This window comes from Bufo gargarizans, chromosome 2 (assembly GCF_014858855.1).
Source record: "Bufo gargarizans isolate SCDJY-AF-19 chromosome 2, ASM1485885v1, whole genome shotgun sequence".
In the NCBI taxonomy this organism is placed as follows: domain Eukaryota; kingdom Metazoa; phylum Chordata; class Amphibia; order Anura; family Bufonidae; genus Bufo; species Bufo gargarizans.
Window position 1 is genome coordinate 518,572,520 of NC_058081.1, and position 23,138 is coordinate 518,595,657.

Genomic DNA, 23,138 nt, shown 5'->3' on the forward strand with positions numbered 1-23,138 from the left:
CAACGTAAACATTAAACGGATGGCAAAAATGTCATGTGAACTCTCCCTTACATATGCACATATAGGATGCCAGGATAGTCATGGAGGGGGGGCCCCATACAAAATTTTGCTGTGGGGCCCAGTCAGTTCTAGCTATGCCCCTGGCTGTCAGGGTCGGCCGCTCTGACTCTCCTGCGCTGCGCAGCCCCGCCATCCTAATCCGTATCCTGCAGTAACTGAACTTTAAAACAACGCTTATGATCTCATTACTATCTTACACACTCAGCTCCAGAAACATGCAGTGCTGGCGGCGCTCGCTCACTGACGTCACGCGCCTGCTCCTCCCACTAGGCGGTGCAGGCCGTGACGTCAGTGAGTGAACGCCGCCCGCACTGCCTGTTACTGGAGCTGAGTGTCTAAGTCAAGATAGTAATGAGATATGCGCTGATTTAAAGTTAAGTTACTGCAGGATACGGATTACTGAGGGGATGATCTGTTGGGTTGCCCAGACGGCTAGGCCCTTCACAGTAGTTATTAACCACTTTCAGCAGTCCTCCATTCACTGAAGGGGGGACTGCTGAAAGGGCTTAATAACTACTGTGAAGGGAGGACTGCTGAAAGGGGTTATGGGGGCGTGGCTTCACAGGGGCGTGATACAATGGGCTTGTGCCCCGGATGTTTTCAGACCCTAGCAACGCCCCTGGGAGGCAGCATAAGGAACAGCTTCCTCTCTCTCTGAACCAGTCCACACCTAACCTCCTACAAGTGCTAAGCCAAGATTGTTAACCCTGGCTGTGCCATCCATACACAGCTGTACTGGGTACACATTACATAGCAATACATAACAATACAATACATTAAATTACAAACCATTTGCAGATACCCTCTGCTCTGGGGTACTGCACAAGGAAGGAGTTAAAGGGTTTTTTCAGGACTTAACAACTGTTGAGCTATCCTCCGGATAGGCCATTAATATTACTTCGGAGAGTGTTCAAGACCTTTCACACCCAGCTGTATGGGAGTAGCTTCGACACCAGATAGATAGATAGACACTGGAACTACAAAGCAGTGGTCACAACTGGTTAATACAGTGCTGCCCCCATTCACTTCAATGGAAACAGCACTGCAGTAACTAGCTGCGTTGACTACAGAATAGACCAGGGGTACACAATGTTTTTTGGTCTGGGGGAACATTAACACATTGCTCCATTTCAAGGGGCCACAAAAAAAAAAGTCGACTTTCATTTGCATTGGCCTATTACACAGGCTGGTGCAAAGTGAATGGGGAGGAATGATTGCTACCACAGTCATTCCTCCCTTATGAGCAGTCCATTCCTGATTACACAGCGAGATGTGCTTACGACAATCGCACATCTTTCATTATGATGAAAGATGCAAATCAGCCGACAAAAGAGTGATTACTGTTTATCAGCTGACCGGCAGCACAATTATACGGGCCAGTTATCAGTGTACATTTCCATCCATCCTGCCTCCTATACATAAATGAGCGCTTTCCTTCACTGCAGAGGACAGTGCTCATTGGTTATCACCACCTCCTGCCCCCAATTATAAGTTATATCTATGTTACCGGTGCCTTGCAATAACCAGTAAGCACTTTCCCTTACTAGCAGGGAAAGCGCTCACTGGTTAACCTTTAATGATCAGGCCTTAACAATCAGACACTTTTTTGAGATTTAACTCATGTCATGGTTTAGTGGCTGTAACTTTTTTATTTGTTGGACTACCGAAATAACTTTTGCAACTTATTTTTTTACGTAACAAATATATTTTCATATATTTTTTAGCTTTATTTGAGGAAAACTGTGCAAAACATTGTTAAAAAGTTGTTGTTTTTTTTAAACTATGGCCTCTTATTCTTAAAATATGCAAATTGACACCAAAATTAATTGTATTAAAATAAGTTTCCTGTTTTGTGTCGGTCATTTTGATATATAATATTTATAGTTTCATGCTGATGGTTTTGGTTGGTATGGGCAATTTTATCTTTTTTCTTTTACATGTACAGTAGTTTATAATTTTTTATCATTTATTTATTTATTTTTTATATATTTTTGCTACATAATATGTCCCCATGAGATCATAAAAAAACAACTCTGGGGGACACTGACACTTTTATTGTGCACCTTTTCATTAAATTTTTTTCTATTATTTGTTTATTTAAATTATTATTATTTATTCTTGTTTAATATGTCCCCCCAAGAGTTAATTGAAACTCTTCTGGAAACACTGACACTTTATTTTGTATTTTGCACTACTGTATTTCCTCTGTAACTGGTACATATAAAGGAGCCCCAGTAACACAGGAAAACAGCTTCTTGTGGGGGCTTTGTACAAGCCCGAGCTGATCCTGCAGCCCAGCTCTGCTCCGCCCACAAGACACCCAACAATCACGTGATAGCCAAGTCCAATGGAGGAAGCAGCGTAGCAGCTTCCACTATTCACTGCATAGTGCTCATTGAGTGCTCCATAAGGCCTCTTGCACACAACCGTATGGCTTTTTCAGGATGACATCCATGTGCATTCCGTTTTTTGCGGAACGGAACAGCTGGCCCTTGATAGAACAGTACTAGCCTTGTCCGTTATGCGGACAATAATAGGAAATGTTCTATCTTTGAACGGAACAAAAATACGGAAAGGCATTGGCCCCTTTCACACGAGCGTGACGGATTAGGTCCGGATGCGTTCAGGGTGCGTTCAGTGAAACTCGCACTATTTTGCAAGCAAGTTCAGTCAGTTTTATCTGTGATTGCGTTCAGTTGTTCAGTTTTTTCCGCGCGGGTGCAATGCGTTTTGATGCGTTTTTCACGAGCGTGATAAAAAACTGAAGGTTTACAAACAACATCTCTTAGCAACCATCAGTGAAAAACGCATCGCACCCGCACTTGCTTGCGGATGCAATGCGTTTTTCACGCAGCCCCATTCACTTCTATAGGGCCAGGTCTGCGTGAAAAACGCAGAATATAGAACATGCTGCGATTTTTACACAACGCAGAATTGATGCGTGAAAATCACCGCTCATGTACACAGACCCATTGAAATGAATGGGTCAGGATTCAGTGCGGGTGCTATGCGTTCACGTCACGCATTGCACCCGCGCGGAAAACTCGCTCGTGTGAAAGGGGCCATACAGAGTACCTTCCATTCTTTTTGCAGATCCATTAAAATGACAAGGATAGTACTGTTCTATCAGGGGCCAGCTGGGCTGGTATGGTAACACGTAGTCTGCGGTTGTGAGGTCGGTTGGATGTACTGCTAAATTATCTGAAACGCCTTTGGAGACGGCTTATGGTAGAGAAATGGACATTCATTGCACGGGCAACAGCTCTGGTAGACATTCCTGCAGTCATGCTCCCTCAAACGTTGCGACATCTGTGGCATTGTGCTGTTTGATCAAACTGCACATTTCAGAGTGGCCTTTTATTGTGGGCAGTCTAAGGCACACCTGTGCAATATTCATGCTGTCTAATTAGCACCTTGATATGCCACACCTGTGAGGTGGTATGGATTATCTCGGCAAAGGAGAAGTGCTGACTTACACAGATTTAGACAGATTTGTGAACGATATTTGAGAGTGATGGGTCTTTTGTGTATGTAGAAAATGTTTCAGATCTTTGAGTTTAGCGCATGAAAAATGGGAGCAAAACCGAAAGTGTTGCGTTCATATTTTTGTTCATTGTATATATATACAGTAAGTTGATTTTTAGATAGTGTTCTTTTTTCTGTATCTGCAATACATTTTTATACTGCAGTGTCTGCACGGACGCATCAAACGTCAGCTTGCATGCGTTTTGCAGCCCTGAGCACCAATAAGTACCTTTTTTTCTAAACATCTTTTTATTTCTTTTTAATTCCAAATAGATGTACATTAATACACAAATAAAGTGATCCAATAGTCAACACAATGTGTGCTCTTCATTTGGGTATAACAAATCCAGAATTACCCCTCACCCCTCAAAATTACCCCTCATAGGCCACCCCACAAGCCTATCTCTTTTCAAAGATATCATCCTATTACGTTTCTATTGATTTTCCCTATACGATCGTTTTTCTCAGCACCAAGGGACTAACTAACCTTTAGTTTCCCCAGGGTGCCTTTCAGATCTTCTAACAAGTACCAGGTCAAAAGTTTAAAGGGTCCCAAAAGCCTCGGGTATTCCGAACACAAGACGTATTCTAACATAAATTGTTTCCATGTTTTTCCAAGTATCTCTGGTTGTTTGAGAGAGTCAAGCCATTCGAGATGAAAGATATGCCTGAGTTGCCCAACCACTACCTACATCCATGTCCGGAATAACCGAGGTCAGCCACTGTGCCATCAGAGATCTTTTAGCTATCATCAGCAACTTGTGTCCTATTGGGGGAAGACCCCTATTCCCCCTGCCCCTATTTCCATCCTCATTCACATCCTCCTCTACACGTAGGATAGCTAAGGATGGTGTAATAACTCCTTGGAATCTGATGACTTTATTTAGTATGTGTCCCACTTGCATCCAATACTACACTTTTGGGCAGCTCCATAGGCCGTGATACAAGTCAGAATTTGATAGTGTACATCTGGGACATGCTATTAGCCTATCTGGTTTCCCAGGAGACCTGGGGAGGTCAAATGCATAAATTGTGTGGTGTAATTTTTTAATATGAGTTTCCCTCCAGTTCTCATTTATTATTGCTTTATATAATCATTAGGAGACCGCTCCCGAGTCATGTCTCTGACTAAGCTTCTACCGTAATTCCTAACCTGTAAGTAGGGGAAATAGTTGGGACCACTCTTTTCTTTTCTACCTCGGGCAATGTTGCCCATCATGGTTCTTTATCATGAAATAAGTCTCCCATTTTTCTAACTCCTTTGCTCACCCAATGGCTGAAGATCTTACTATTTCTTCCAGGCTCAAAGGCTGGATTGTTTGTCAAGGGGAGTTGCTTAGAGAATTGATATGGTAGGCAAAAATGCTTCCTAATTACTTTCCATGTAATTATGGTATCTCTGAGAACTAAGGATCTCTTAATAGGGGGCAGGAGTCCCGATATTTTGGTGTGTAGTAGGGCCACTAAATTTTCTGGTCTGGCCAGTTGTTGTTCCAGTTTTAGATTTGAATAATATGAGGTATTGTTAATCCAGTCAAGGATATGACGATTAATACATGTTAAGTTATAACCCCATACGTCGGGAAACGTTAGCTTCTCCAGTTAAATTCTTGATCTTTTGCCGTTCCAAATGAATCTAATAAATCTACTCTCCAACAATTGTATGTCTGCATGACATAAGACCAGTGGGACAGTCTGGAGGGGGTATAATAATTTGGATATACACATCATTCTAATTAAGTGACATCATCCCGACTTTGTCACCTGTCTAAATCCTTCAGGATTTTGGATATCAGGTTAGGAAAATTTAGCTGATATAAAGAGTATGTCCCAGTTTTTTTACTGGTCGCTTTTGTGCTCAATTAATTTGAGTTAGTGTTAGTGTAGATTTTTTTCACGCATATAATATCTGTGCATGTGTGCGTCCTGCACCTACTGAGCGCTGATCAGAAACATCCATTTTTCTAAACGGTCTGCTCAGTTTAGAGTGCAGATTTTATTTTTTATTTTTTCGTGTAGTTAGTTAAAAAAAAAAAAAAATTATATATATATATATATATATATATATATATATGTACACTATATAAATCTCCATATACATAGAGTGTATGTATATAGAATTCAATTTTAGTTAGGTAGTGTTAGTGTAGATTTTTGCACACATGCAACATCTTTGTGCGTGTGTGCATCCTGCAATTTTTTAATTTTTTTACCTTTTTTTCTCTACTCCTTTTCTCTATATTTCAAATTTATTACAAGCCCCTTCACGTGTGAAAACACTACATACACACCCCTCACACTAAATAAAGGTTTCCACATTTCACACGTCACACCCCAATAAAATAAAATCGTCCCGTCCATCCCAACGAGTAAACTTAGCTGAAGAGGCATACACCGATACTGAGTCTGCCAGTGAAGGAGAAGAGGATGCCACTTTCCTCTACTCCTCTACCACCTCATCATCATTATCCGCTGATGAGGGACCCTCTAGAAGGCGCCCCAGGGTAGCAGCGGAAGTAGCCCCCCAGAGTGAGCCCATATGGAGCCCACCCCCTGACGATTATCACCCCTAAATTCCGGATTTTGAGGGCAGCTCCAGAATGCAGATTTTTTCTAAATCTTTTTCTCTGAATATTTTGTAAATTTAATGGTGGCCCAAACCAATTAAGGGTACTTTCACATTAGCGTTTTTCTTTTCCGGCATAGATTTCCATCACAGGGGCTCTATACCGGAAAAGAACTGATCAGGCATATCCCCATGCATTCTGAATGGAGAGTAATCCGTTCAGGATGCATCAGGATTTCTACAGTTCTGTCATTTTGACTGATGCATACAGTTTGCCTGATCAGGCAGGCAGTTCAGGCAACGGAACTGCCTGCCGGAATCAAACAACGCAAATGTGAAAGTACCCTTATACACCCAACAATTCATTGATCAGAACCCTACATCGCCATACGCTAGACCCCTAGGTTGGACCCCAGTAAGTGCAGCAGAGATGATGAAGTTTTGGGGACTTGTGCCGCATATGGGCATTGGAAAAAAGCCAAACGTTAGACAATATTGGAGTTCGGACATTTTCTACCAGACTCCAATTTACAGTAAGACCATGACCTGGAAGCGATTTGAGTCAATTAAGAAATTCCTACACTACAATGACAATTCACAGTGCCCACCCCAAAATGACCCGACATTTGACCATCTGTTCAAGATTAGATCTGTCATTGACCACTTTAACACCAAGTTTGCTGAGGTGTTCAACCCCGATAAAAATGTCAGATGAGTCCCTTTTACTCTTCAAAGGGAGTATTAGATTCCGCCAGTACCTGCCTAGCAAACGGGAAAGGTGTGGCATAAAGATATCCAAACTTTGTGAGAATAGCTCCGGGTACACCCACAAGTTCTGCATTTACGAAGGGAAGGATTTCCGGATAGAACCCCCAGAATGCCCCCCCCCCATCCTAGGAGTTAGTAGGAAGATTGTGTGGGACTTACTGCACCCACTGCTGGATAAGGGTTATCACCTCTATGTGGATAACTATTATACCAGCATACCCCTATTCATGTCCCTAACTGCCAGAGGTAATGTGGATTGCGGCACAGTGCGCAGAAATCAGAGAGGCCTCCCTAGATCCCTGGTAGGGCAACCATTGAGAATGGGTGAAACGAGAACATGCTGGTTTTTTTCGACCAGCAGCAGGATGGGAGCCACAAACCGCGGATCTACGGGCCGCGGGTAGTGCACCCCTGGAATGCTGTCTAGTTCCGGCACCTATTTCTATATCACTGTACACAGCGTATAAAACGGAATATATTGTACCTGGTGAACATATAATGATCATATACCATGTTATACCAGCATGCTCCATAACGCTATATACAAGAAGATATATCACTTATACCAGCTCTACATATAATTATATACAGAAGATACCCAGGTTATACCAGCATGCCCCATGTCACTATATACAAGAAGATATATAACTTATACCAGTTGTACATATATAATTATATACAGAAGATGCCCAGGTTATACCAGCATGCCCCATGTCACTATATACAAGAAGATATATAACTTATACCAGTTGTACATATATAATTATATACAGAAGATGCCCAGGTTATACCAGCATGGTCCATATCACTATATACAAGAAGATGTATAACTTATACCAGCTGTACATATATAATTATACACGTATACAGGAGATGCCCAGGTTATACCAGCATGGTCCATATCACTATATACTAGAAGATGTATAACTTATACCAGCTGTACATATATAATTACATACAGTAGATGCCCAGGTTATACCAGCATGCTCCATATCACTATATACAAGAAGATGTATAACTTATACCAGCTGTGCATATATAATTATATACAGCAGATGCCCAGGTTATACCAGCATGCTCCATATCACTATATACAAGAAGATGTATAACTTATACCAGCTGTACATATACAATTATATACAGATGATACCCAGGTTATACCAGTATGCTCCATATCACTATATACAAAAATATATATAACTTATACCAGCTGTACATATATAATTATATACAGAAGATGCCCAGGTTATACCAGCATGCTTCATATCACTATATACTAGAAGATGTATAACTTATACCAGCTGTACATATACAATTATATACAGATGATACCCAGGTTATACCAGTATGCTCCATATCACTATATACAAAAATATATATAACTTATACCAGCTGTACATATATAATTATATACAGAAGATGCCCAGGTTATACCAGCATGCTTCATATCACTATATACTAGAAGATGTATAACTTATACCAGCTGTACATATACAATTATATACAGATGATACCCAGGTTATACCAGCATGGTCCATATAACTATATACTAGAAGATGTATAACTTATACCAGCTGTACATATATAATGATATACAGAAGATGCTCAGGTTATACCAGCATGCTCCATATCACTATATACAAGAAGATGTATAACTTATACCAGCTGTACATATATAATGATATACAGAAGATGCCCATGTTATACCAGCATGCTCCATATCACTATATACTAGAAGATGTATAACTTATACCAGCTGTACATATATTATTATATACAGAAGATGCCCAGGTTATACCAGCATGCTCCATATCACTATATACTAGAAGATGTATAACTTATACCAGCTGTATATATATATATATATATATATATATTATACAGGAGATGCCAAGGTTATACCAGCATGGTCCATATCACTATATACAAGTAGATGTATAATTTATATAATCTATACATAATATATAATTATATACAGAAGATGCACAGGTTATACCAGCATGGTCCATATCACTATATACAAGAAGATGTATAACGTATACCAGCTGTACATATATAATTATACACGTATACAGGAGATGCCCAGGTTATACCAGCATGCTCCATATAACTATATACAAGAAGATGTATAACTTATACCAGCTGTACATATATAATTATACACGTATACAGGAGATGCCCAGGTTATACCAGCATGGTCCATATCACTATATACAAGAAGATGTATAACTTATACCAGCTGTACATATATAATTATATACAGAAGATGCCCAGGTTATACCAGCATGCTCCATATCACTATATACAAGAAGATGTATAACTTATACCAGCTGTACATATATAATTATATACAGAAGATGCCCAGGTTATACCAGCATGGTCCATATCACTATATACAAGAAGATGTATAACTTATACCAGCTGTACATATATAATTATACACGTATACAGGAGATGCCCAGGTTATACCAGCATGCTCCATATCACTATATACAAGAAGATGTATAACTTATACCAGCTGTACATATATAATTATATACAGAAGATGCCCAGGTTATACCAGCATGCTCCATATCACTATATACAAGAAGATTTAGATCAACTATGCAATGATTACACTTCATTTATATGAAACATGAGACAGTCTGGAGCTTACATAAGTACAGAAACATTATAAGAGCAGCGGCTGATATCGGTCACACATATAGATGTAAATGTCTGTAGAGATTGTCGGGCCGGGGACTTCCTGTTACTAGTCAGAACTCTACCGAAGACTGAAATAACTGATAGAAATACATCGTATTTAAATGAACTTCACATGGAAAGATGGCATACATCGGTCCCATTGTGACAAGAGATTAATACAAAATTGGGAAATCTGAACATATGCCGTTATCATATGATCCGCGCTCCTTAAAAATGCCAGTACATTTCAGCCATGGAAGCAAGAAATAAAAAACCTCAGTGGCACTTACCAAGTTGGAGTTGGTGGCATTGGAGTCATCCTCCGGGAAGGGAATATACACAGCTAAGGCCACGCAGTTGGCAAAGATAGTGAGTAAAATTATGATTTCAAAGGGTCTGGAGGTTAAGGGTTAAGGAAACAGAGTGGAAGTCAGATTTTAAAGGAGCATTCCGTAGTTAAAACCTACATGAAATCATCAGCAACTGTATAAATACTTCACTTGAGTCACATGATTTCTTTGTTCTTTTCTGCTCACATTTAAAGCTAAATGAAGAATTCCGTCAGGTAGCAGTGCCTTGTGAGGGGTGAGATGACAGAAGTGAGTGAGGTTACAGGGGGTGGAGCCAAACTGCAGTCTGTTTCCCAGGGCAACCAGCAGAATTTTAAAAGCGGCTCTGGATGTTATTGCTGAATGGAATCTAACCTTTGATGTAGATATATTCAGCCTATGAGTGAGGACGCTGTAAACGGACAGCCATTTTCTTTCCTAGGAGACTGCAGCCAAGGCACTTGCCGTTTAAAGGGGTATAATGGTTGTGTCAAGTTATCCCTGATAAAGCCATCTTTGCCTGCCATTTTGTCTTTCCTCCATATTGTATGGTTTCAGTCATGTGTACTTAAAGGGGTTGTCCCACGAAAAATGTTCTACAGTTTTAAAACCAGCAAATGGATCTGAATACTTTTGTAATTGCATGTAATAAAAAATGTATTATCTGTATAGCGCCACCTGCTGTTTGTTTTTTGTTAATTAGTTCTTTGTCCTGCTCACTGAGATGGCCGCACATGCTCAGTTTCATCCTTGAACTGCCTCCTGAGCTGTGATAGGTAGACTATGGACACGCCCCCTGAGCTGCAGCAGAAAAGACACTCCCCTTCTACTGTCAGTTGGATATAAATCTAGAAGAGCAATGAATGGGGAGATCTCTGGATCCATGTGAGGTACAGGGCTGGTTCTAGGGTTGTTAGAAAGAGATTACCATGTAGTACCGTATATGATGTCCTTTTTCACATTAGTCATGGGATAACCCCTTTAAAGGGAATCGGTCATCAGGTTTTAGCATATTAAGCTGTTACCATTGCAATGTTCAATAAACTACCTTCTTTCCAGCAAGGGTCTTCTTTCTTTTTTTCATGTTGTCATTTAGATAAAAAAGTGATTTTTCGGTTATGCTAATGAACCTTCAAGGTGCCCAGGGGGGCGTTATTCCTCTCCTCTAGAGCCCAGTAACGCCCCCCTGCAGTGCCCAGCCCGCCTTAGTTTCAAGCCCAAGCACGCCTTCTCATAAATAAATTTCCTCTCACAGCCGAGCTGAACGGCGCCGCCCCCTCCGCTACGTCTTATAATTTATTGAACATACGAATCTAGCTTCATCCTTTCTTGCACATGAAATCTCGCGCAGCCGCAGTATCGCTGACTGCCTGCGCCTGTCCGATCCTACGGCTCCTGAGGCAACAGCGCTCTGATTACGTCACTGGGCTCGGTGCATGCCCAGTGACACTATTGAGGCTGTTGCCCTCAGGAGCCATAGGATCAGACAGGCCCAGGCAGTCGGTGATACTGCAGCTGCGCGAGATTTCATGCGCAAGAAAGGATGAAGCAAGGTTCGTCTGTTGAATAAATTATATGACGAAGCGGAGGGGGGGGGGGGCGCCATTCGGCTCGGCTGTGGGAGGAAATTTATTTATGAGGAGGCGTGCTGGGCTTGTAATAAAGGCTGGCTGGACACTGCAGGGGGGCGTTACTGGGCTCTAGAGGAGAGGAATAACGCCCCTCTGGGCACCTTGAAGGTTCATTAGCATAACTGAAAAATCACTTTTTTTAAATCTAAATAACAACATGAAAAAAAGAAAGAAGACCCTTGCTGGAAAGAAGGTAGTTTATATAAAATTGCAATAGCAACAGCTTAATATGCTAAAACCTGATGACGGATTCCCTTTAACAAATATATTTAGAAGCTTAGTACAAGATACATGTTTCTATTAACTCAAGGCCAAATACCGATTATTTCACAGATGTAGAAGTTAAATAAAGTTTTCTGGGAAATACTCCCTGATTCATTAAAGGGGTTTTCCCAGATATTTAACTGATGATCTATTCCCTGGATAGGTCATCGGTATCTGATAGGTGGGTTCTGACACTGTGACCTCCGGCGATCAGCACCAGTGCTCGCAGTAGCGCCGTGGCCTTCTCGCAGCTTTGCCTCGGCCAAGTGACATGGTCTAGACGCAGCTCAACCCCATTGAAATGAATTAAGCTGAGCTGTGACATAAAGCACAGCAGCTCAGTGAGCTGAGAGAAGGTTGAGCGCTACTACATGCACCAGTGCCTTCTCCAATAGCTATTCGGCGAGGGCCACGGGTGTTGGACCGCCACCGATTAGATACTGATGAGGATAGGTCATCACGTAAAATATCTAGGGAAACCCCTTTCAATTTTGCAGGTGCTAGACCTTGCATTATAAGTATAGTTTTGTTTCTGCTTGTAAATTTGCTAACAAGGCAGCTAGACATGTTACCACAGTGTCCAATTGTATGTATATATTTCAATGTGTTAATGAAGTACTTTACTGTGTCTAATTATGTGTCCATTTTTATCTAAGGGTACTTTCACACTAGCTGGTATTGAGTTCCGTCATAGGGGCTCAATACCGGAAAAAAACGCATCAGTTTTATCTCAATGCATTCTGAATAGAAAGCAATCTGTGCAGTGTGCATCAGGATGTCTTCAGTTCAGTCCTTTTACGGTATTTGGCCGTATGTTGGGGGTGCGATCATCCAGCCCACGCCCTCTCATTTCCAGGATGGCCGAGCCGTTTTTGCAGACTGTCATTGCTGACACTCTGCTTGAAACGGCTGACATCTTTGCTGTGATGTCAGCCATTTAACCCCTTCCATGCCGCGGTCCATAGGAACCGTTGTATGGAAGGGGTTAACAGGGAGGGAGCTCCCTCCCTCTCCCATCGGGGGCTGCTGTGCCATTTCATCCAGATTCTTGACGGGATCACAGATCATCAGACTAAGTGTAAAGTGAAAACACAGTACAGTACACTATATAGAGTACTGTATTGTATTATACAGACATCAGACCCACTGGACACGACAAAAAAATTGGGAAAAAAAGTAAAAATAAAAAAACATATTTATCACTGATTAAAAAAAATAAAAATAAATGCACTATACATGATTTTTTATCACCGCATCCATAATGACCTGATCTATAAAATTGTCATGTTACTTTCCCCGCATGGTGAACGCCATAAAAATTAAGAACTATGATGTAATTGAAATTTTGCCCACCTTACTTCCCAAAAAAGGTAATGAAAATGATCAAAAAAGTCATATGTACGCCAAAATGGTACCAATCAAATCTGCACCTCATCCCGCAAAAATGAGCCCCTACATGAGACATTCGCCCAAAAAGTAAAAAGAATATGGCTCTCACACTATGGAGACACTAAAACATGATTTTTTTTTCTAAAATGCTGTTATTGTGTTACAGTAAAATAAAATAAAAAGATACATATTAGGTATCGCTGCGTCCGTAAGAACCTGCTCTATAAAAATATCACATGACCTAACCCCTCAGGTAAATACCGTAAAAAAATGTTAAGTATAACAGTGTCAAAAATGCCATTTTTGTCACCTCACGTTACCAAAAGTGTAATAGCAAGCAATTAAAAAGTTATATGCCTCCCAAAATAGTACCAATCAAACTGCCACTCATCCCGGAAAAAATGAGCCTCTAAATAGGACAATCGTCCAAAAAAATAAAAAAATATGGCTCTCAGACTATTGAGACGTTTCAAAAATGATTTTATTGTGTAAAACTTAAATAATAAAAAAAAAGTATACATATTAGGTATCGCCGTGTCTGTAAAAACCTGCTCTATAAAAATAACACATGACCTAACCCTTCAGGTGAACACAGCAAAAAATATATATATATATAAATACGGTGTCAAAAGCCATTTTTGTCACCTTACATCACAAAAAGTGTAATAGCAAGCGACCAAAATATGCATCCCAAGATAGTGCCAATAAAACCGACATCTCATCCCGCAAAAAATGAGCCCCTACATAAGATAGTCACCCAAAGAACAAAAATAAAAATATGGCTTTCAGAATATGGAGACACAAAAAAAACTTTGAAACTCCAAAAAAGTAACTACAATTAAGAAACTACACCCCTCAAGGTATTCAAAACTGATTTTACAAACTTTGTTAACCCTTTAGGTGTTCCACAAGAGTTATTGGCAAATGGAGATGAAATTTCAGAATTTCTATTTTTTGTTACCTTGCCAAAAAAAGTGTAATATAGAACAACCAAAAATCATATTTACCCTAAAATAGTACCAACAAAACTGCCACCTTATCCGGTAGTTTCCAAAATGGGGTCACTTTTTGGGAGTTTCTACTCTAGGGGTGCATACGGGGGGGGCTTCAAATGGGACATGGTGTAAATAAACCAGTCCAGCAAAATCTGCCTTCCAAAAACCATATGGCGTTCCCTTCCTTCTGTGCCCTGCCGTGTGCCCGTACAGCAGTTTACGACCACATATGGGGTGTTTCTGCAAACTACAGAATCAGGGCAATAAATATTGAGTTTTGTTTGGCTGTTAAACCTTGCTTTGTTACTGAAAAAAAGAATTAAAATGGAAAATGTGTCAAATAATAGAAATTCAGAAATGTTATCTCCATTTGCCATTAACTCTTGTGGAATACCTAAAGGGTTAACAAAGTTTGTAAAATTAGTTTTGAATACCTTGAGGGGTGTAGTTTCTAGAATAGGGTGGTTGCTATTATTTAAGCCTCACAAAGTGACTTCAGACCTGAACTGGTCCTTAAAAAGTAGGTTTTGGAAAATTTCTTAAAAATTTCAAGATTTGCTTCTAAATTTCTAAGCCTTGTAACGTCTCCAAAAATAAAATGGCATTCCCAAAATGATCCAAACATGAAGTAGACATATGGGGAATATAAATTAATAACAATTTTTGGAGGTATTACTATGTATTATGAAAGTAGAGAAATTGAAACTTGGAAATTTGCTAATTTTTCAAAAATGTTGGTAAATTTGGTATTTTTTTATAGATAAAAATGATTTTTTTTTACTCCATTTTACCAGTGTCATGAAGTACAATATGTGATGAAAAATCTCAGAATGGCCTAAATAAGTAAAAGAGTTTTAAAGTTATTCACACATAAAGTGACACTGGTCAGATTTGCAAAAAATTGCCTGGTCCTTAAGGGGTTAAAGGGAACCTGTCACCTGGATTTTAGGTATTGAGCTGAGGACATGGGCTGCTAGATCTCCGCTAGCACATCCGCAATATCCAGTCCCCATAGCTCTCTGTGCTTTTATTGTGTCAAAAGAATGATTTTATATATATGTAAATGAGGCTACTAACGTTTCCGGAGCCCAGCCACGCCCACTGTGAAGGAGCCCAAGCACCGCCCCGAATACTCCGAATCTCCTCCTTGCTCCCTGATGTCACAAAGCTAGAGCGCTGTAATTTAGCAATGCGTGAGCTAGCGCATGCACAGTGTCAGCATACTGTTCCTTTCCTGCGCTGGCATCAGCCTCAGGGAACGAACTGCGCATGCGCTAGCTTGCGCATCGCGAGATTATGGCGTTCCAGCTTTGTGACGTCGGGGAGCAAGGAGGAGATTTTGAGAATGCAAGGCGGTGCTGGGCTCCTTCTCAATGGGGGTGGCTGGGCTCAGAGTCAGAGAATGCTGGACTCATCTCTCAAGCATGGAGGAGACAGGACTCATCTACGGTTCATTTACATATCTATAAATTCGTAGTTTTTTTACACAAAAAAAGCACAGAGAGCTATGGGGACTGGATATTGCGGATACAGCTCTATACCCAAAATCCAGGTGACAGGTTCCCTTTAATGTCACAGATAATCTGCACAATTCAATTTAAATACAAACTGAGCTCTTTTAGGGTCGAAAAATAAAGAATTAAAATAATGTGGTTGCATAAATATGTATACCCTTACACTAATACTTTATGTACTCTTTGAATTTATGACAGCATTCAGTCTATCAGCATGGCACATCTTGACTTGGCAATCTTTGCCCATTCGCTCCAAATCTGTTAGATTGTGAGGGCATCTCCTGGGCCATTCCAAACCCTTAATCTCCTTCTGGCGAAGCCATTCTTTTGTTGATGTTGAGGTATGCTTTGGGTGTTTGCTGTGCTGAAAAGTAAAATTCTGCTTTTTAGCAGAGGCCTGAAGATTTTGTGCCAAAACTGATATTTGGAACAGTTCATAATTCCATCCACCTTGACTAAAGCTCCAGTTCCAGCTGCAGAAAAACAGCTCCAAAGCATAATGCTGCCTTCACTGTGGGTATGGTGTTGTTTTGGTAATGCGCAGTGTTGGCTTTGCGCCAAACATAGCTTTTGGAATTATGGCCAAAAAGTTCAACCTTGGTCTCATCAGACCATAACATGTTTTCCCACATGCTTTTAGCAGACTTCATGTAGGTTTTGGCAAAACATAGCCAGGCCTGGATGTTTTCCTTTGTAAGAAAAGGCTTCCATCTTGCCACCCTATCCCACAGTCCAAACATGAGATTGTTGTCATATGTAGTATACAACTAGTACTTTCCAGAAACTCTTGCAGCTTCTCTAATGTTGCTGTAGGCCTCTTGGCAGCTTCCCAGGACAATTTTCTTTGTGTGTTTTCATCAAAGTTTGAGAGACATCCAGTTCTTGGTAATGTCACTGTTATGCCAAATTGTATCCACAGCTTGATGACCATCTTCACTGAGTTCCATGGTATATCTAATGCCTTGGAATTTTTTTTTGTACCCTTTGCCTGATACTTTTTTCAACAATAGGATTTCTTTGGTTTTCGCTGTAAAATGCAACTAAGAAAATGTCAAGAAAATCCTACCAGAACAGCTGAACTTTAAATGGGATTAATCAGAATCACTTTAAATCATGGTAGCTATGTACTGACTATTATTTAACATGAGCTTGAATTTGATTGACTAATTCTAAACACGAACACATCCCCATTTATAAGAAGTGTTCACACTTATGCAACCATATTAGTTTACTTTAGCTATTTTTATTTCCCCCTCTAAATGATTTCAGTTTGCTTTTCAATGGAACTGAACAGATTATGGGTCACAAAGAAGGTGGAAATAGATCTCATATCATTTGTTTAACCACTCCCTGACCCCCTATTGACTATAAATGTCCTTGGGCGGTCGGTTTATCTCTTGAATGGACATTCTGGAAAAATATATGGCTCTAAGAAAATGGCAACACAAAAACATGATTTTTTTTTTCTAAAAATGTATTTATTGTGTAAAACATAAAAAAATTAAAAAAATTGACATATTTGGTATAGTTACATCTGTAATGATTGGATCTATAAAAATATCACATGATCTACCCCATCAAGTGAACGGTGTAAAAAAAAAATATATATTGAAAAATGACACCAAACTGCTTTTTTTGTAACTTCACCTCCCAAAAATTAGATAAAAAGCAACCAGAAAGCCAAACGTACCCCAAAAGGGTGCCACTAAAAACTACAGCTTGTCTCGCACAAAATAATCCCTCACGCAGCTCATTCAACAAAAAATAAAAAAAGTTATTGCTCTTGAAAACCATGACAGAAAATTCCATGTTAGAAAGTCCAGATGCCGCTCCTTCCCTTCTGAGCCCTGATGTATCCCTAAATAACAGTTTCCGACCACAATTAGGGTGTTACTGTATTTAGGAGAAAGTGGGTAGCAAATTGGGTGGGGGGGGGGATATTCTCCTGTTATCTTTTGTGAAAAAGAAAGTTTGGGCCTAAAGCACCCATTTCATTTTCACACCCAAGTATTACAAATTATTTAAAAGTGAAGTGCTCGCTACACCCCTTAAAAATTCCATGGAGCTCTGTGTACAGTTCTTGGCTCCTGTGAACAGGCAGACATAGCAGAGCTGGAGAGGGTTCAGAGGAGGGCAACTAAAGTAATAACTGGAATGGGTGGACTACAGTACCCTGAAAGATAATCAAAATTAGGGTTATTCACTTTAGAAAAAAGACGACTGAGAGGAGATCTAATTAATATGTATAAATATATCAGGGGTCAGTACAGAGATCTATCCCATCATCTATTTATCCCCAGGACTGTGACGAGGGGACATCCTCTGCGTCTGGAGGAAAGAAGGTTTGTACACAAACATAGAAGAGGATTCTTTACGGTAAGAGCAGTGAGACTATGGAACTCTCTGCCTGAGGAGGTGGTGATGGTGAGTACAATAAAGGAATTCAAGAGGGGCCTGGATGTATTTCTGGGGTGTAATATTACAGGATATAGCTACTAGAGAGGATATTCTCCTGTTATCTTTTGTGAAAAAGAAAGTTTGGGCCTAAAGCACCCATTTCATTTTCACACCCAAGTATTACAAATTATTTAAAAGTGAAGTGCTCGCTACACCCCTTAAAAATTCCTTGGGTGGTGTAGTTTACAAAATGTGATCACTTTTTGGGGGTTTTCACTGTGGAGTTACCCCAGGCCTCTTCAAATGCAACATGGTGCCCAAAGACCATTCCAGCAAAATCTCCCCTCCAAAAACCATATGGCGCTCCTTGCCTTCTGTGCCCTGTCGTGTGCCCAAACAGCGGTATACGACCACATATGGTGTGTTTCTGCAAACTGCAGAATCGAGGTAATAAATATTAAGTTTTGTTATGTTGTTAACCCTTGATGTGTTCCAGGAAATTTTTTATTAAAATGGAAAATCTGCAAAAAAAAGTGACCTTTTTTCCTGTGGAATACCTAAAGGGTTAACAACATTTCTCAAAAACATTTTCGAATATTATGAGGAGTGTCACTTAAAAAATGGGGTAATTTATGGGTTGGTTCTATTATATAAGCTCCACAAAGTGACTTCAGAACTGAACTGTTCTTAAAAAGTGGGTTTTGGAAATTTTCTTAAAATTTTAAGAATTGCTTTTAAAATTCTAAGCCTTCTAACGTCCTAAAATAATAAAATGACATTTACAAAATTATGCCAAAATAAAGTAGACATATGGGGTAACACTGACATGGAAAAAGACTTATGAATTTTAGTGAACAGCAAACTACGCTGTAAAAACCAGTGTCAGGCAGCTGCTGCCAAGGCCAATCAGATAATGGGTTGCATCAAAAGCGGGCATAGATGCCCGTGATGAGAACATAGTTCTATCACCTTACAAATCACTAGTCAGACCACACATGGAGCTCTGTGTACAGTTCTTGGCTCCTGTGAACAGGCAGACATAGCAGAGCTGGAGAGGGTTCAGAGGAGGGCAACTAAAGTAATAACTGGAATGGGTGGACTACAGTACCCTGAAAGATAATCAAAATTAGGGTTATTCACTTTAGAAAAAAGACGACTGAGAGGAGATCTAATTAATATGTATAAATATATCAGGGGTCAGTACAGAGATCTATCCCATCATCTATTTATCCCCAGGACTGTGACGAGGGGACATCCTCTGCGTCTGGAGGAAAGAAGGTTTGTACACAAACATAGAAGAGGATTCTTTACGGTAAGAGCAGTGAGACTATGGAACTCTCTGCCTGAGGAGGTGGTGATGGCGAGTACAATAAAGGAATTCAAGAGGGGCCTGGATGTATTTCTGGGGTGTAATAATATTACAGGCTATAGCTACTAGAGAGGGGTCGTTGATCCAGGGATTTATTGTGATTGCCCGATTGGAGTCGGGAAATAGTTTTCTTCTCTTAAAGTGAGGAAAATTGGCTTCTACAGTACCTCATAAGCATTGTTTTGCCTTCCTCTGGATCAGCTTGCAGGATGACAGGCCGAACTGGATGGACAGATGTCTTTTTTCAGCCTTATATACTATGTTACTATGTCCTCTCTATGTAAGGGTACGGACACACAGTCAGGTTTCTGCATGCAGTTTTAGATGGCAAAATCAGGAGCGAATTGAAAAAAAGAGGAAAAATTGTATCTGTCTTTTATACTTTCTCTCCTTTTATGATCCACTTCTGATATTAGATTCCAAAACTGCATTAGGAAACTGGATCGTGTGGCCGTGCCCTAGGTCTGTGTTTGTTACCTGTTGAGTGTTCTTCTATCAATGAACCTTTCCCTCAAGAAATTAAAAGAGAATCAATCACCAATAATGGTGTATTCACACAACTGCATGTATTTTTTGATCCGCAAAAAATAAGGATGACGCCTGAGTGACGTCCGTGTTGAATCAGTTTTTTTGCTGAACCATTGTAACAAGGCCTATTCTTATCCCAAAACGGACATGTGCTATCTCTTTTGCAGGATTGCGGAACGTATATACGGATTAATGGGTATGGGCTCAGGTGATATGGAGGGTGTTTTATCTTCATTCAGTGGGGCTAAACCACAAGTGGGTTCTCAGCAGTCCAATTGAAAAACTAAAAACAAAAACCACGGAGGTTTGTACCACGGAATATGTGAATGGGGCCTTACAGTTACTTCCAGATTTCCCACATTCCAGAAGCAGAAGGCAACATGTAACCTTATCCCACATTGCTGCGGATCTGGGCAGGTCTGACCATCTATACCCAAGCTGGAGTGACACTACTATAGCTGCCATTAAGGATTGCACATGAGTTGTCACCCAACTTTCCCAGAAATAGATATGACTAAAAAGCAGCTGAATCTACAGTATTTTGTATAATTTTACTTTGCCTTATTCTTTTGTTACTATGTTTTTCCTTGTAAGAAAGACACAGTTGGAATGTTATCTATGGTCGCTTGTCACTTTCTCATGATAAGTTGGTTGTAAACCAATGCGCACTACGGAAATCTACGTACAATCTATATTTTACCTACATTTAAAAAAAAAAACTCCTACTCTTAGGCCTCATGTACACGACCGTGCTGTTTTTTGCGCAAAACACGGAAGCCGTCCGTGTGCCGGAACGGAATGGGCGGCCCATTGTAGAAATGTCTATTCTTGTCCGCAAAACGGACAAGAATAGGACATGTTATATTATTTTTTTTACGGGGCTACGGAACGGAGCAACGGATGCGGACAGCACACGGTGTGCTGTCCGCATCTTTTGCGGCCCCATTAAAGTGAATGGTTCCGCACCCGAGCCGCAAAAGCTGCGGCTCAGATGCGGACCAGAACAATGGTCGTGTGCATGAGACCTCAGTGCTACTGTATGACAAAAACCACACAAATTTCTATAAACCGCAATGCCTACAATCACCAAAATCGCACAATTTTAAGGAAAATACTGGTCCCTATACATTCAAAATGTCTTTTGGGTAAAACCGTCCTTGTTGCCCCTTGCAACCAATGAGTGTGCAGCTCTCATTTCTCTCACTGCTCTGGAAGAATGTAAGCTGCACTGTGATTGATTGCTATAGGCAGGAAGATATATGAGGCCCAGTATGTTCTCTGGCAGCAGCAGCGGGCGCCGGACGTCTTCTTGTGTAGACAGCAGCGAGTTAATACTTGGCTCCTGTGCCCTGACACAGAACATCTGCCTCTGTGATCTGCCCGTACACGCCAAGATCCCCCTGCACAAGTCAAATGGTGTCAGCACGCGTGTGCCAGAATAAACACATGATCTATGCTAAGTCCGGCATCTCCGGGCCCTCTGATTAAACTGTTCTCTCTTACATTTGGCCGCCTGTGCCGTCGTGCATTTCCTAGTACATATAAGGCCATGTTCACATGCTGCTACAGGGCGCCATGCCGATTCTACTTCTAAGAACAAAGGCAAAAAAAAATCGATATTGATAGACACAATCTGCTTTTATGGAAAACCGCATAGTGTTTTTTTTCCCCACCTGGTTCTTAGTTATATCTGTCTTTGGGAAAGCTGGATGGGAACCAATATGGCCACTATTACAGTTCCCACTGGGATTTTTCCCTTTTCCAGGATAGAATTATACATTTCCTATATGAGATGCAGCAGAGTGAAGGGCATTATGGAATCTCAGGTGGGTAGGTGTAAGTGGTGTGTATGCCAGCGCAGTGTTGACGGATTCAAAATGGCAAGTCTGAATGCCGTTTTGGATGTGACTGGAGCATATAACATGGCGTCTCTCAAGATCAGTGCAAAATATTAAGCCATTTATAATGCAACAGCCATTCTAGCACCCAGCTTTCCTAACAAACTAACTAAGGCCTGTTTCGCACTGCCGGCAGGCTATTCTGGTATACAACGCAGGGAATCGGCCGGACAAAAACCTCTGTAGCGGTATTTGTCCCTCCAGCCGTTTCTCTGCATATTCGCTGGATCACCGGTGGATCACTGCCAGACCCCATTATAGTTAATGGGGAAGGAAGGCATTCCAGCATGCATCCCACAATGCCGGATCCGGCAGGTTGTTCCCGGCCAGAACAGGCTGCCAAATCGACAAACACAGGCGTGAAGCAAGCCTTAGCAGGTTTACTGTTCGCTGCATTGGGAGTAACATTGATTATTATCCAGCTTTCCCAGACTCCAGAATGGCAAATGTTTAATGCACTCATATATTCCTTACCGCTATACTGTTCCATAATTCAGCAGATTTGCTGGAGGAAAGTACAAGAACTTTGGACCCTATACATTATACTCTACACCATAACTTAGCTATTCAGGGGTGTAATCTGAGTTAGTCAGGGGTGTGGCCTAAAAAAACAATTAAAAAAAATCCTGAAACCCTTCCCCGAGAACAGTGATTACAGGAAGGATACTTCCACTCCACGATGCTGATACAAGCCCTGCGGATGGGGTTTTTCAGCGTGAGACAGAGTAATGCTCGTGGCGGTCTCGTCGACGTTGTGGCTCCTTGCTTTTTCTGCTTGCTGTATTGTTGTCTTTTCCTCTGTGTGGAACTGACCGTGGATATGGTGGCATTGGCCGTACTGCCCATTAACTTAGCCTGACGAGCAGCATCAATGGCAGCCTGCCAGGAGAGGGCAGCACCTGGAGATGCAATGTGCTCTGTCGCCAGGCCAGGGGTAGAATTCATGGTGCCCAACGCAGGGAGTGGGTTCGTATAATTCGAGCCTAAAAAGGAAGAAGAAAAGGAAACCTGTTACACGATGAAATATTACAGGTTATGTTCATTAAGCTATCATGGAGCTAATACGTTAAATCACATTCACAGCTGAATTCATAATTCTGCTTGTTTCCTGTTAGCTCTCAGGCATCAGAAAATCACACCTCACTGCTGACCCCTGCTGGTTCAGAGTCTCTAGTGAGAAAACTACATCCTAGGCTCTTTTCACACTGCAGCTGTATTGT

The 23,138-nt window shown here is 40.8% G+C and overlaps 1 protein-coding gene across 1 annotated transcript in view; it reads right to left on the minus strand.

Annotated features, from left to right (window-relative positions):
• Nucleotides 1-23,138, minus strand: part of CACNA1C (calcium voltage-gated channel subunit alpha1 C) — a 562,571-nt gene that overhangs the window by 332,885 nt on the left and 206,548 nt on the right. Inside the window, 2 exon segments of the mRNA XM_044281366.1 lie at nucleotides 9,895-10,000; nucleotides 22,586-22,901. Coding sequence (XP_044137301.1) covers nucleotides 9,895-10,000; nucleotides 22,586-22,901 — 422 coding nt within the window.